At 41.9% G+C, this 13171-nt stretch overlaps 1 protein-coding gene across 1 annotated transcript in view; it reads left to right on the top strand.

Moving 5' to 3' along the window:
- Positions 1–10308, top strand: part of plagl2 (pleiomorphic adenoma gene-like 2) — a 42978-nt gene extending 32670 nt beyond the window's left edge. The window contains exons 2-4 of the mRNA XM_058642410.1: positions 4307–4497; positions 4585–5042; positions 5888–10308. Coding sequence (XP_058498393.1) covers positions 4726–5042; positions 5888–7349 — 1779 coding nt within the window. The 5' untranslated portion in view covers positions 4307–4497; positions 4585–4725 and the 3' untranslated portion in view covers positions 7350–10308. The remainder of the gene's footprint in view (positions 1–4306; positions 4498–4584; positions 5043–5887) is intronic.
- Positions 10309–13171: the final 2863 nt, after the last annotated feature.

Below are 13171 nucleotides of genomic sequence, written 5' to 3'. Positions count from 1 at the left end.
ACCATTTACTATATGAGAACAACTTGTCCTTTTTAAAAATGCAAATGAGGAAGTTTTTTTTATTTTCAAGGTGACTTTACTTTTCACTTCACTTTTTTAAACTCAGGTTTCTTCTCCCGCACTTAAATTTCAGATTTATTCTAAACACACATATGTATCATACTTAATTGTTTTTGAGCAGGAGTAAGCATGAAATTCTATGGTCTAAATGGCTGTTTGTTTGTTTGTTTGTTTGTTTGTTTTACTTTGCATAAGACAAAATAAAATGAGTCAGATAACAAATGACCTTTAAAGCAGAGAAAGACAAATAATCTTTCACCATAAAGGAAAATAACAAACCTATTGTATCTGAGTGAAAGTTAAAGTCCTCATTTCATTCATGTTGAAGCTCTGAAGCTCCAGCATGTCAGTTATGAGTCGTTATAACAGGTAAACACACTTTTCCCCCCACGATTTTTTATTTTTGAGAAAATACACAACAGTGTAAAACACTGTATCATGTAAATTAGCTGTTATTTCTGATGGAGTGTTGTTGTTACTGCTGCTGTGAGACCAGCATCAAACTTTCTTCCTGGTTTCTCCTGAAGCCAAACAGGGAATTAGAATATACTGGAGAGCCACAAGGGGGCCAATCCACTGATTGCAGAAAGAACTCTGAACTTTGAATTGAAGTCTATGGGAAAACAAGCTTCTACTCCTCACTTGATTCATAACATCAGTGATCATGATGTCAGTTACTAGTTTGAGGTTTTCTTTAGTTGCACTTGATGTAAATTGGATACATTTTGTTTTGCATTTAGAGGAAAATAGGTGATAAAGTACGAGTGTGGTGGACAGCTGGCACTATCGGGATTTTCTCAAGAAAACAGTCAGAAACTGTTGAACAGTGCAGCAAATAAAAGGTTTAAAAGTATCAGAGTTGTGTTTGGCAGTAAAGGAGCAAACATTTAAGGATGAGCAGTTTTCATGTTGTCAAAGTAGGAAAATCACTTTATTCAAAACATTTTAAGCAAATTCTTCTTTATTTTACAAGCAATATATTTAACATTGTATCTAATGACATCACTTTCAAAGATGTTTAAAACTGTTTTTATATTAAAAAAAAGTGGTTAATGTTATTTTAATATTATAAGATAGTGTGAGGTGTGAAGGTTACAGACACATGTTTGTATCACACGTCCACATTTGCAGCTCCATAAGTCAGTGAGTGTCATTAGGTGCTGTTCTGGCCTGAGGGCATCCATGCGTTAAGTTACCTCTGCACGTGGTCAGTCATGGTGCCTGCTTTGTGGTCGGGCTCTGTAACCTGACAGTGCTGTGTGTGTGTGTGTGTGTGTGTGTGTGTGTTGTTGTGTATGTGTATGTGTTGTGTGCAGCAGACAGAGGCAGAGGGCGAACGCCGCATGGTTCAGTCCAGGAATGTGTGATGTGGTTAGGCTGTACAATAGAGCCGGACTCCCTGACAGTGGTCAATGGGACGGGTGTCGTCCCGCCCCTGCAACCCCCCCATAGCCCCCCCTCCCCCCTCCCCCCCCCCCCACACACACACACACACACGATGAGAACACACATGTACAATAACACTTTACAACCACATATTTAGATCAGTTCATTGTTAACTAATCATAGTTAATACCCAGTTCTTGGAAGTGATGAGTAATCATTCACTAACGATGATCTATGATTCATGTCATCTGGTTAGTGTGTACTCGATAACCAGCTGTTAACTAATACTTAGTCATAGAGCTGCAACTAATGATTGTTTTCATAATTGATTCAGCTGTCAGTTGTTAATCGAGCAGCAGTTTGGTCCAAAAATGGTGAATTTACGATGCTCTTAAATGTCTTGTTTTGTTTTAATGATTTATTTGTGAAAGAGAAAATAAACACGTTTTCAAATCTGAAAACCTGTTTTAATAATGAAAAAAAACCTCCAACTGATGAATGGATGATCGAGTAGTTGACAGTTATCTAGTAATCGATTACTCGCTCATTATGTGATCGATTAGTAAACGATCAATGGTTATCATCGGTGTAACAATAATCATTGATGAAGGATTGCCTACTTTGTGGCTCAGTGGTAGAGAGAGTCGTCTTTCAACTGGAAGGTTGTGGGTTTGATTCCCGAGCTACATACTGATGTGTCCTTGGGCAGGACGCTTCACCCTCATCTTTCTCCTGGCGTGTGAAAGAAATGTGGTGCTGTGTGAATGGGTGAATGTGTGGGTGTGAATGGGTGAATGGCAAAACTGTAGTGTGGTGGTGAAGCAGCTCGAGTTGATCATCAAGACTAGAAAAGCTGAAGCACTTTATAAACACAGGGTCGGGGTTAACACACACACACACACACACACACACACACTCATGTGTTCACACCTTCAGTAAACACAGTATCTCTGTGTAAACATAAGCAAAAATGAGACGCATCTAATAAAAGTGAGCAAAGCAGATTCCAGCGTGTTTACTTAGCGTGTCTTAACTCACTGACACACACACACACACACACAGAGGATGTGGACCACTGTGTGTGTGTGTGTGCATTCTGTCACACACACACACACACACACACACGCCCACATGTGTTTATGGCGTTCATGTCACGTGACTCGACGCTTGGAAGCGCGGCTGACATCGCCGTCCGGCGTCGTGTCCATTCAACCTTGGACTTTGCCGGTGTGTTAGCGAGCAGGGGTCACAGGGGTCAGCGCGGGTAAATAAGTGAAAGCAGAGATGAAGGCGGCGGGGGTGGGGGTGGGGGTGGGGGGTGGAGTTCAGCCTGGTCTCTCTGTCAGAAACACAAGGTAAGAGCACAGGCTGTGGTTGATTTTGTCAAACAACTGCAGGTCACAGTATGTGGTCCGGTGCAGTTTTCAGTTACACCACATGGTTTGGTGTCGTGTTGTTGTTGTTGTCAGGAATTCTGGGTGACAGGTAGGGCTGTGTGTCCAACCCCCATCACTGGGGTTGTGTGTGTGTGTGTGTGTGTTTTCCTAAGGATTGCAGCAGCTTCATCCAGTTTCATAACAAGTACATACATGTACACACACACACACACACACACATAAAGCTGCATCTGTGCACGGCACTGTCATGTGAAGACACACACACACACACACACACACACACACACACACATGATGATGGATGAGGCTGTGTAATTACACTCACCTTCACATGTGTTTGTACCGACAAAGGAACTGTGCTGTGAGAATCATCACTCACTCACTCACTCACTCACTCACTCACTCACAGGGAAAACTCTTGTTCTGTTGCCGTCACGTCCGTCAGACTTGTCGTCCGGCTCCCCCTAGTGAGCTCACAGGGAAATGTGTGTTTGAGGTTTGGATTTTGAAAATGACATATTTATGATTCAGGTCCGGCCTGTTTATTGACTTGTACTTGAAGGAGAACCCTCTCGGTTTATAGTCCTGATTGTGGGCTGATTATGATTCATCAAAACTGCCTTAAATCCTCTTTCTGTTGTAAACAAACAAACTACTGACTGACGATGATGAACCATTCACCATGACAGTCAGCCTTTGCCTCAACAACTGAAAAGCGTGTCCATTTCAGTCGCTGTAGAAACATCTCACGTCAACTCAAGGCAGCAACCTCCAAAGATCAAGGCCTTCACCTTACACACACACACACACACAAGGCTTATTCTAAGGCTACGGAAACAGAAACAGTTTTCATTTCAAAGTGAATATACAACTATTTAAACATTCTTATAGGTTATTAGATTTGATTTCTGCCAGTAAAACGTTCAAAATATGTGTATTATGTATTATTGAAGGTCAGTGGGACAGAAAGTGGGCCCAGGTCACGTGTATTTATATGTAACTGTTAAAAAAAAAAAAGATCTGAAGCACGGGAATCTTCACATTATCAAATCTGATAATGAGAACATCAGATGGAGCCATTGAAAATCTTGAGGAAGTTCTATTTTGCTACTTAAAACTATGGCACAGAGTTCAGGAGTCACTCACCTTCCTGATGTTAAATTTAATGTTGATATTTATCTGATAAGATTAAAGAATCAAAACATTTAAAAACACCACATTAACCTCCAGTTATGTTTATTTGACCGTTGCTGCATATATACAGTATGTACACAGAAACATGTTACATACAGTAAAATATACAAGTCCTTAAGGTGTCACACAGGGTGGGTCAGGGTTTATTGTGTTTTAACACGTTTAACAATCAAAACACATTATTTTCCTTTTTCTCGTGTGAGAATGAGTTACAAAAACCACAGTGGATTGATGATTGACTTTTAACCCTTGTGCTGTTTTCCTCACAGAACAGTAAAGATGCAGAGCAGTATTTCCCACTCACCGCCAACCATAGCTGTTGGGACTGGGTGAGGAGGAGAGAACCGGAGAGAGAGAAGGAAAGGAGAGGCTGAAGAGAGAGAGAAGGAAAGGAGAGGCTGAAGAGAGAGAGACAGAAAGTGCAGAGACAAAAGAAGGACGAAGGGAAGAGTTTTAAAAGGTAAAAAAAAGAAGCCTTTTCATCCTTTTTCTTGTTGCAACACGTTTGAAAACAGAGTTAAAGCACATGTGCTCTATGTCATTCCAGATTTCCTGCTGAACCATTGGATCGGCCTGTGAAAGTCCCCTGTTGTCAAACACCCTGAAACTGTCCACGTTGAGCAGGCGAGGCAAGTGAGGGGGGGGGGCAACAAGTAAGATTTAATGGCAGCGGCACTCTAGGGCTGCCATGGCAGCTGCTGCCGCTGATGCCTCACACCGTTTTACCGCACTGACGCCGGAGGAAGAGGGACGACGGACTGCCGCCAAGCTGTTTGGGAGCGCTGTCCAGCTGCCACGGACGGAGAGAGAGCGAGACAGGGCGAAAGAGAGAGACAGGGACGGGCAGGGGGACGAGGTCGGCAGCGAGTGTTTGGTGTGCGGGGCTCTGTTCGCCTCGCAGGAGAAGCTGCAGGTCCACGCCCTGAGTCACACCGGAGAGAAACCCTTCCACTGCTCACATCCACACTGTCTCAAGGCCTTCAGCTCCAAATACAAACTGTTCAGGTAGAACGTCTTCATCTCATCACATCCTTAGAATCCGCCGTAGTACCTCGTTCTTTCTGGTCAAAAACCCGTTCAATCCCAGGTTTAAATGGATTTCTCGTTAGTGGGAATGTGTTTAATCAACATTCACTTCCCAGGTGAACACGTTCATGTCTTATTCATCTGAGATGCATTAGTCTTCCAGCCGTTAGCAAAGCCAGTAGAATGTTGTTCTCAAACTGAGTCTTGCAAGAAAGTCCCTGCGCAGGTGCTAATGTGAGAGTAAAAGTTACTCAGATTGACGAGTCGTACTGTCTTTGTACAACTGAACAACTTTTACGAAAGAACAAAGTAGAAGATGCAACATTTTAAATATTTTTTCTTCCTCAGACTTGATGCTTCGAGGACGTTCTTTCCTGATTCGGTGTGTAGATACAATTACCTACAAGATGGTGTTAGTCAGTCGTACTTTACTCGTGTCCACATGTGATGTCACTGAGGACTGAGGTGTTAATACCAGGTCAGATTTGGGACTTTATCTTAAACCCATCAACAAATACATTTGTTTAGAATCCAGTAGAGGAAGCAATCCCACATTTTTATTCAGACTTAAGCCTAGGAAATAGCAGTTAGCCACCAGGGGGTGAGGTCTTTGAACTTCCAGTTTCAAATAATTGAAATAAATGTTCAAATCACAAAATCTCATGGGAGTTTGTTTACCAGAAGAGAACATTTCCATTTTTCTACACTGAGAGGAAGTCACACCTCACACCGTGTTGTCTTCTCAACAAAACCACAAAGAGACAAAGGGATGTCACCTCAAACAATCCAATATTTCACTTTCTCTTTCCTGTGATTCTTTGCAGGCATATGGCCACGCATTCTCCACAGAAGACCCATCAGTGCTCATTCTGTGAGAAAATGTTCCACCGCAAAGACCACCTGAAAAACCACCTGCAGACCCATGACCCTAACAAGGAGGCCTTCAAGTGTGAGGAGTGTGGGAAACACTACAACACCAAGCTGGGTTACAAGCGCCACATGGCCATGCACTCCGCTACGGCGGGGGATCTCACCTGTAAAGTCTGCATGCAGAGCTACGAGAGTACGCCGGTTCTCCTGGAGCACCTCAAGAGCCACTCTGGGAAATCTTCAGGAGGCACCAAGGAGAAGAAACACCCGTGTGACCACTGTGACCGTCGTTTCTACACCAGGAAGGATGTGAGACGGCACATGGTGGTCCACACGGGCCGGAAGGACTTCCTGTGCCAGTACTGTGCTCAGCGCTTTGGCCGGAAGGACCACCTGACGCGCCACGTGAAGAAGAGCCACTCGCAGGAGCTGCTGAAGATCAAGACGGAGCCACCAGACATGTTAGGTCTTTTAGCTTCTGGGTCACCACCCTGCTCTGTGAAGGAGGAGCACAGTCCCATGATGTGTGGCATGGGTCCCAACAAAGATCCCATGATTGGCAAACCGTTCCCAAGTGGAGCTCCCTTTCCAATGGGCATGTACAACCCCCACCATCTCCAGGCGATGTCCAACACTGGGGTGGGTCACCCACACCCGTCCCTGATGCCCAGCCCCTTGTCTGCAGCTATGGGCATGGGCTGTCACATGGAATCCCCTGGATCTCTTCATCCACACTCCCACCACCACCACCACCATCACCACCATCATCATCATCACCATTCCCCTCCACTGCCCCCCCACCACCAGTCTCCGGGTCCCCAGCAGCAGCACCAGCCCCAGCCAGCCCACAAATACCAGCTGGGATCTACCTCATACCTGCTGGACAAGCCCTTGAAAATGGAGATGGAGAGCTTCCTCATGGATCTGCAGAGTGGCTTGCCAGGTCCAGTTCCCTCTATAGAGCCCCACGCTGCTGCCTCGCCCCCCAAGGATGGACTGGAGCCCACCTCGGGCCTGACAGACGAGCTTTGCGGGGATCCCCTCCTGTCCAAGAGTCCCGTGGTGATCGCAGAGTCTCTGTGTGCTGCTAACATGGACTTCTCCCACTTGCTGGGGTTCCTGCCCCTCAACCTGCCCCCCTACAGTGCCCCCATGAGCACAGGAGGGCTGGTGATGGGCTACACCTCATCTGCGACCTCCTCCTCCTCGTCCTCTTCCTCCTCCTCATCTCTGCATGCTGTCGAGCCCCACGCCGCAGCAGCTGCTGTACCTCTTACCTCTTTGCAACCGCAACCTCAGGAGCAGCAGAGCTCCGGCGGGGGTCTGGGCCTCGGATCCTTGCACCCACTTGCCCCAGTGTTCAGCTCCAGCCTTAGTACCACCACACTGCCTCGCTTCCACCAGGCCTTCCAGTGAAAGAGAGCGCGGCGCTGCCCAGGCCAGGACGGTCTGCCACGACAGCCTCAGCTCCGCTCAGACTGGCTTTTTCAGGCGTTGGCTCTTCACAGAGCCTCATTAAAAAGTAGGAGAATTCAAATAAAAATAAAAACACACACACACACACACACAAACACACACATACACGCGAGCACAGAAGCCTTTAATGAAAGTCCACAAAAGCTTTTGATTGAGGAAGTTAAACCCCTTAAAGCAAAAAAAGGAAAATGTAAGAAACGAAGATGATGCAGCTTTTATTTGGGCTCCACCCCCCCCCCCCCCACATCCCATAGTTATAACGATATATTAACCCTTCTTTAAAAAAAAATCCATTTACTTCCCCATCTATCCCTCTTTAACCCCGTATTTAGTTCTATAGAGGGCAGCATCAGTAGGCCAAAAGGCGTGGTACTGCATACTTTATAATATAAGAAAAAAAAAGTCAAAGACAATTTTTTTTTTTAAGTAAAGATTGTCTGTCTTGTTGTGACCCAGAAAAAAATATAGTTTGAAGTGGATATTTTTGTTTTACTATACTATTATTTCCTCTTTTTTTTCCCCCAAATTTAAGAACATGGTAGAATGTGTCTCATCTTGAGTTTGGAACCAGCCACTCTAATCTAATAACCCCAACAACTGTCATACAGAAAAGAAGGAAAGACGAGAGATTAGAGATTAAGTCAAGAATTGAGAAGCGTAGCTCTAAAAATAATCCTCCAGGCGCGAGAGCAACACAAGTGAGCTGTGCCTCTAAAGAAGTGCTCGTCACACAAGAACCACAACTCAGTTCAGTGGAAATCCCAATTATTTTCCTTTAGCTGTTGCTGCTATGCTCCTAGAGTCGGCTCAGTCTCAGTGGAAATAGAATAAACTAACATTTTGCCAAACGTAAAAACCAGTCGCACACATTTTTAAAAGAAAAAGAAAGAAATGTGAAAGTGTGTGAGTTGGTTGACGACGATGTATCTTTAGAAAGACTTTAAATACTTGTTTTCCTCAAAAGAAGCACTTTTTTCTTCTAGCAGAAGGCACTTCACCTTTAGGAATCTCATCGTGAAAAGTTTCTAACATCACCCACAATCTGCCCGCCTACCACCCGTCTACCACCCGTCTACCACCCGTCTACCACCCGTCTATCACCCGTCTACCACCCGTCTACCACCCGTCTATCACCCGTCTATCACCCGTCTTCCCTTTAACACTTAATCTTCACTTACTTCCGCAGTGCAGCCGTCACTCAGCGGCCGCTCGTCTAAAAACAGGCTTTATTTTTGAAAATAAACACATTCATTATGAAAAAAAAGAAAAGAAAAAAAAGATCACGGTAATGGTGAACCCTGACATATGTGAATGAGGCAAGAGCGAGAATTACAGTGACGGAAATGAGGAAAAAAAAGACTAAATGTGTTACAGAATGTTATTGCAGTGTACGAAAATATCTCAAAAATGAATATTATAATTGCTTTTATCTCAGTAAGGTGTATTTTAGGTAGACGTATTAAAACTAAGTGATGATGTGTTTTTTTTCATGATGTCTGGCAGGTTTACATTTGTGTGTATCTTGCAATTTTTTGTTTTGTTTCTTTTGATCAAATGGATGAAGTATTAGCTTTTTCCCTTAAGCTTTCTCTGTCATATCCAACCCTTTTACCTTTACATGTACTTGAGTTAGTATAGTGGGATCAGAACTGTGGACGGGAAATATCTATAGACGGCTGTTAGTGGCTTAATAATCCAGTAGGATTTGAACTAGGAACCTTTTTTTGTTGGATTTTGTTGTAGGGGATGCTGACACAGACGAGCGTCATATGGATTTATGACTGTTGGTCTTTATCCAGTTGAATATGTAAACCCGTGTGTGCTGTGATGATAATCCCAGCTGATTTTTGATCACAGTTTAGAGCCTTTGTCATAAAAATAATAATAATAATAATAATAATAATAATAATGATAATAATAATTCACCACCAGCCTCTAAAAACCTGAGCCCAAAGTTAACCGAAGCCTTCAAGTGAAATAAATGATCCAATGTTCTGTCTGTGGCTCGACAATAGACCGGGTATAAAAAGTGGACGCAGTCAGGTTTGCAGGCTGAGTCCAACCAGGAAGAAACAGTTTATTGAATATCCATAAGGGGGCGACACTGCGGGTTGCAAAAAAGACTCAAGCCACTTGATTTGCAACGTCAGGAAACATTTTCCTGAGGAGTTAATGGCCTTAATCGTCAGTTTCAGATCATTTTCAATAGAATATGATGTCAATTGTGTATATTATGTTTCTATTTATGGCAAATATGAGTGTGATTGACAGCTAGTAGTGTCCAATAGGAGCTTGGATCCTGGTGACGTCTGTAATGTAAAAAAATTGACATTGTCCTCTGGTTTAAAAATTTAAGCCCAAGAAGTAGGACAAAAGTAGCAATTAGCCACCAGGGGGCGACGCCGCTGGTTGCAAAAAGCCCTTTGTTTGCAAAGAAGTGATGATGAGCTTCTAATTATTGTTTCATTTATCGAGTCAGTAAACTTTTTCGAGGGAAATTTGATCTTAAAATGCAACACATATGATTGACAGCTGGTTGCCAGTGACGTCTGTGAACTTCGGCTTTAAAAACCTCTCATGGCGTCAGTCAAATTACAAATCTTTAGTTTGTTTTCCAACCGGAAAAGTCCGTCATCTTTTTATCTAAAGTCTGACACACGTTTAAGAAGTGAAACCCAAGAAATAGGACAGAAGTAGTATTTAGTCACCAGGGGGCGACTTCACTGGTTGCAAAAATAACTTTGTTTCCAAAGAGGTCTATGGGAAAATGAGCTTCATTATCAGTTTATAACATTTTCCTGAGAAGTTAATGGTCTCAGTCACTAGTTTCTTCTCTTCTTCAAACTATAATAGTGTAGATTTTGTAAATGATGTTCCCATATAAAGAAAAACTAAATAGGAACACAGTTGACTACCAATAGGAGCCTGGTTGCCACTGACGTCTGTGAACTTTGGGTTTAAAAACCTTCAAATCTCAAGGCTTCATATTGGGAGTTTATTTTGCAACTGGCCCAAGACGTAGGACAGAAATAGCAATTAGCCACCAGGGGGCGACAAAAATAACTTTAATTGCATAGAAGTCTATGGAAAAATGAATTCCTATTTGTCATTTGATTTATAACGTCAGTAATCTGTTGTAGTTCATGTTCATCATCAGTTTCTGGTCTTCTTCAATGGAACATGACGTCAAATTTGTATTTATCTTCCCATTTAGAGGGAAAAAGACGACACAGCCTGGTTCCAAAACTGAACAAATCTGAAAGGTAGTTTGTTTATAACTCAAAGTTTACGTCCATTTTTCATACACGGTCTATGGGTATGACCATCAACTATGACCTCACACTTTGCCGTCATCGTGCCACAGACACGCCCCACTTGTACCATGAAATGTGGAGTGAAAATGAACAAAGAAAAGAAATAAAAGAATAAAACAGGAAACACATAAAATAGTAACAATAAAAGAAATAAAACGACATATTGCTGCTTTTAGCCACGGTTGCTGATGGACGACGACTGTAGACCACTAGAACATTTCAAACTTCCTTTTTTCTTTTTGCAAGACGGACAGCGAGCTGAAAACATGCACACACAGAACCGACAAAGTGTTCATCAGCGCCGGCCTCAGCCTCCCCCCCCAACCTCACCTCACCTCACCTCACTCCCTGTACTCCCACCTCCTCCTCCTCCTCCTCCTTTTCTCTCAGCTGCTTTGTAGAGTCAAAGGAAAAGGGTCTGAAAATACGGCGATACCTGGAAGAAGAAAAACGCAGTCACTGAAATCCCGGGCTTTGACATTCAAAGTGCAGCGGGGAAAACGCGCGACTGACTGCAAGACTTGGGGGGTGTCGCTCATAGTCATATATAATAGTCTTTTGTTTGTTGTCATATGATATATTATTTTCTGTTTGTTTAAAACAGGACCTCGAAAAACAACACAACACATCACCTCATTTTTATTTTTTTTTTCTTACCAAAACCTCGGGAGAAGAAACTCATAATTTTGCACAATTGCTTGTTACAGAAAGCTTGTATACTGTAGGACATGTATATGTATATATATATATATATATATATATATATATATACAGTATATATACATATATATATAAATATACACAAAAAGAAAAGAAAAAAACCCAATGATGAGAATTCAGATTCAGAATCAGCGAGCACTGATGATGAAAAAAAAAAGTTTCCCCAGCAGTTTGACTGTTAATCCACACAAATCCTAGATTTTATAATCCCAAGTTTTGAACAAATTTGAAACGTATTAGTCTCCCCCTCTGCAAGGTCATTATTTTGATAGTGACACTTAAATAAAACGATCAAATTTGCCATTGATCCTAAAAAATGAGCTGTCAGCACCTTTTTCCTGATACTTTTTGCGATATATTAAAATAACGCAAAAATTTTAATTTGATCGTTTATTAAAGAGCTTAAAAAAAAAAGTTAGTTCATTTAAAAATAAATGAATGAATAAATAAATAAATAATCCTCCTGGCTTGAGCCAGATTTGTAGCAATCAAATTGAGCGTTATATATTTTTGTAACAAATACTCATTTAATCCTTTAAAAAAATAATGTTTAAAAAGATAGAGCGCGAGAGAAAGTGAAAGCGTAAAAAAAGGAAAAGTTGTTGGCATGTGTTAAGTTTGTCCTCCCTGGGTTTCTGTGAGCTAATCTGAATTCTAGCACTTTCAACCTTTAAAAAAAAAAAGAGAGTATTTTTTTTCTTTTTGAAAATTTCAGCTTATATGTTCATATGTTTTTAAATTTTTGTATTGATCGTGTACATGTATGTGCCATTAGTTTGATGTGTAGACTTTATCAACCTTTGTTGTATTTCTCTTCTGCGAAAGAATAACAGTATTTTTGATAGACCTTTCACTAATATCCTCCTTCATAAGAGCCCCCGACCCTTTTCTCCTTTAAAAACCTTTTTCTTCTCTTTTGTTTTGGTAACAGCTTTGCCTTCTTTCTCCTAAAAAAAAGAAATGTATCTAATCAAACTCTGCAGCCGAGTGTGTGTGAAAGAGAAGCGCGGGACGTCAGGTCAGCGTTAAAGACACCACCTACTGTATGTGACCCGTATGGAACTGACAAAAATACTTTAAAAATAATAAAATACCTTAATAAGTTAAGGTTGACCCCCAAATACAAGCACTTAACGCCAAACTGCGTCACAGTCACTGGACCGGCGACTTCCTGCTGTCATGACTCAAACGCAGGAACGATGCTGCTCAAATGATCACACTTAAAGTTTGTCATTGGAAAGAAATAGTCGAGTGAAAACAGAAATTAAATGTAAAAAGGATTTGGAAGACAGAAGCTAAACACGCGTGTTTAGCTTCTGTCGTCTGTCTCATGAATTTTGTACACACAAGTTTCCACGACTGAGTCACCGACAGTTCATACACAATTTGTTAGGAAATATACACATTTCATATATATATATATATATACACATATATATATATGTATTTGTGTCACCAATGTTTCTACAGAAGCCTGGACAGACAAACGTAGACAAAATGATATGTCTGTGGTTTGCGAAGGCCACCGTAGTTCCTAGATGCAATCTGCAGTTTCACCATTAGATGTCACTAATTCTCACACACTAAATTCAGTGGCTGAATTTATCTTATGAATTTGATTTAGTATTCAAACTTTTAGAAAAAACAATTTCTTCCTTCCTGTGTGGCGACATCATGGTTTTCCTTTCACTGACGAAGGCGTTTGGGTTTAAAGTATTTTAAGTAAGT

Source organism: Solea solea, chromosome 11, assembly GCF_958295425.1.
Source record: "Solea solea chromosome 11, fSolSol10.1, whole genome shotgun sequence".
Taxonomy (NCBI): Eukaryota; Metazoa; Chordata; class Actinopteri; order Pleuronectiformes; family Soleidae; genus Solea; species Solea solea.
This window is presented reverse-complemented; position numbering and strand designations above follow the sequence as displayed.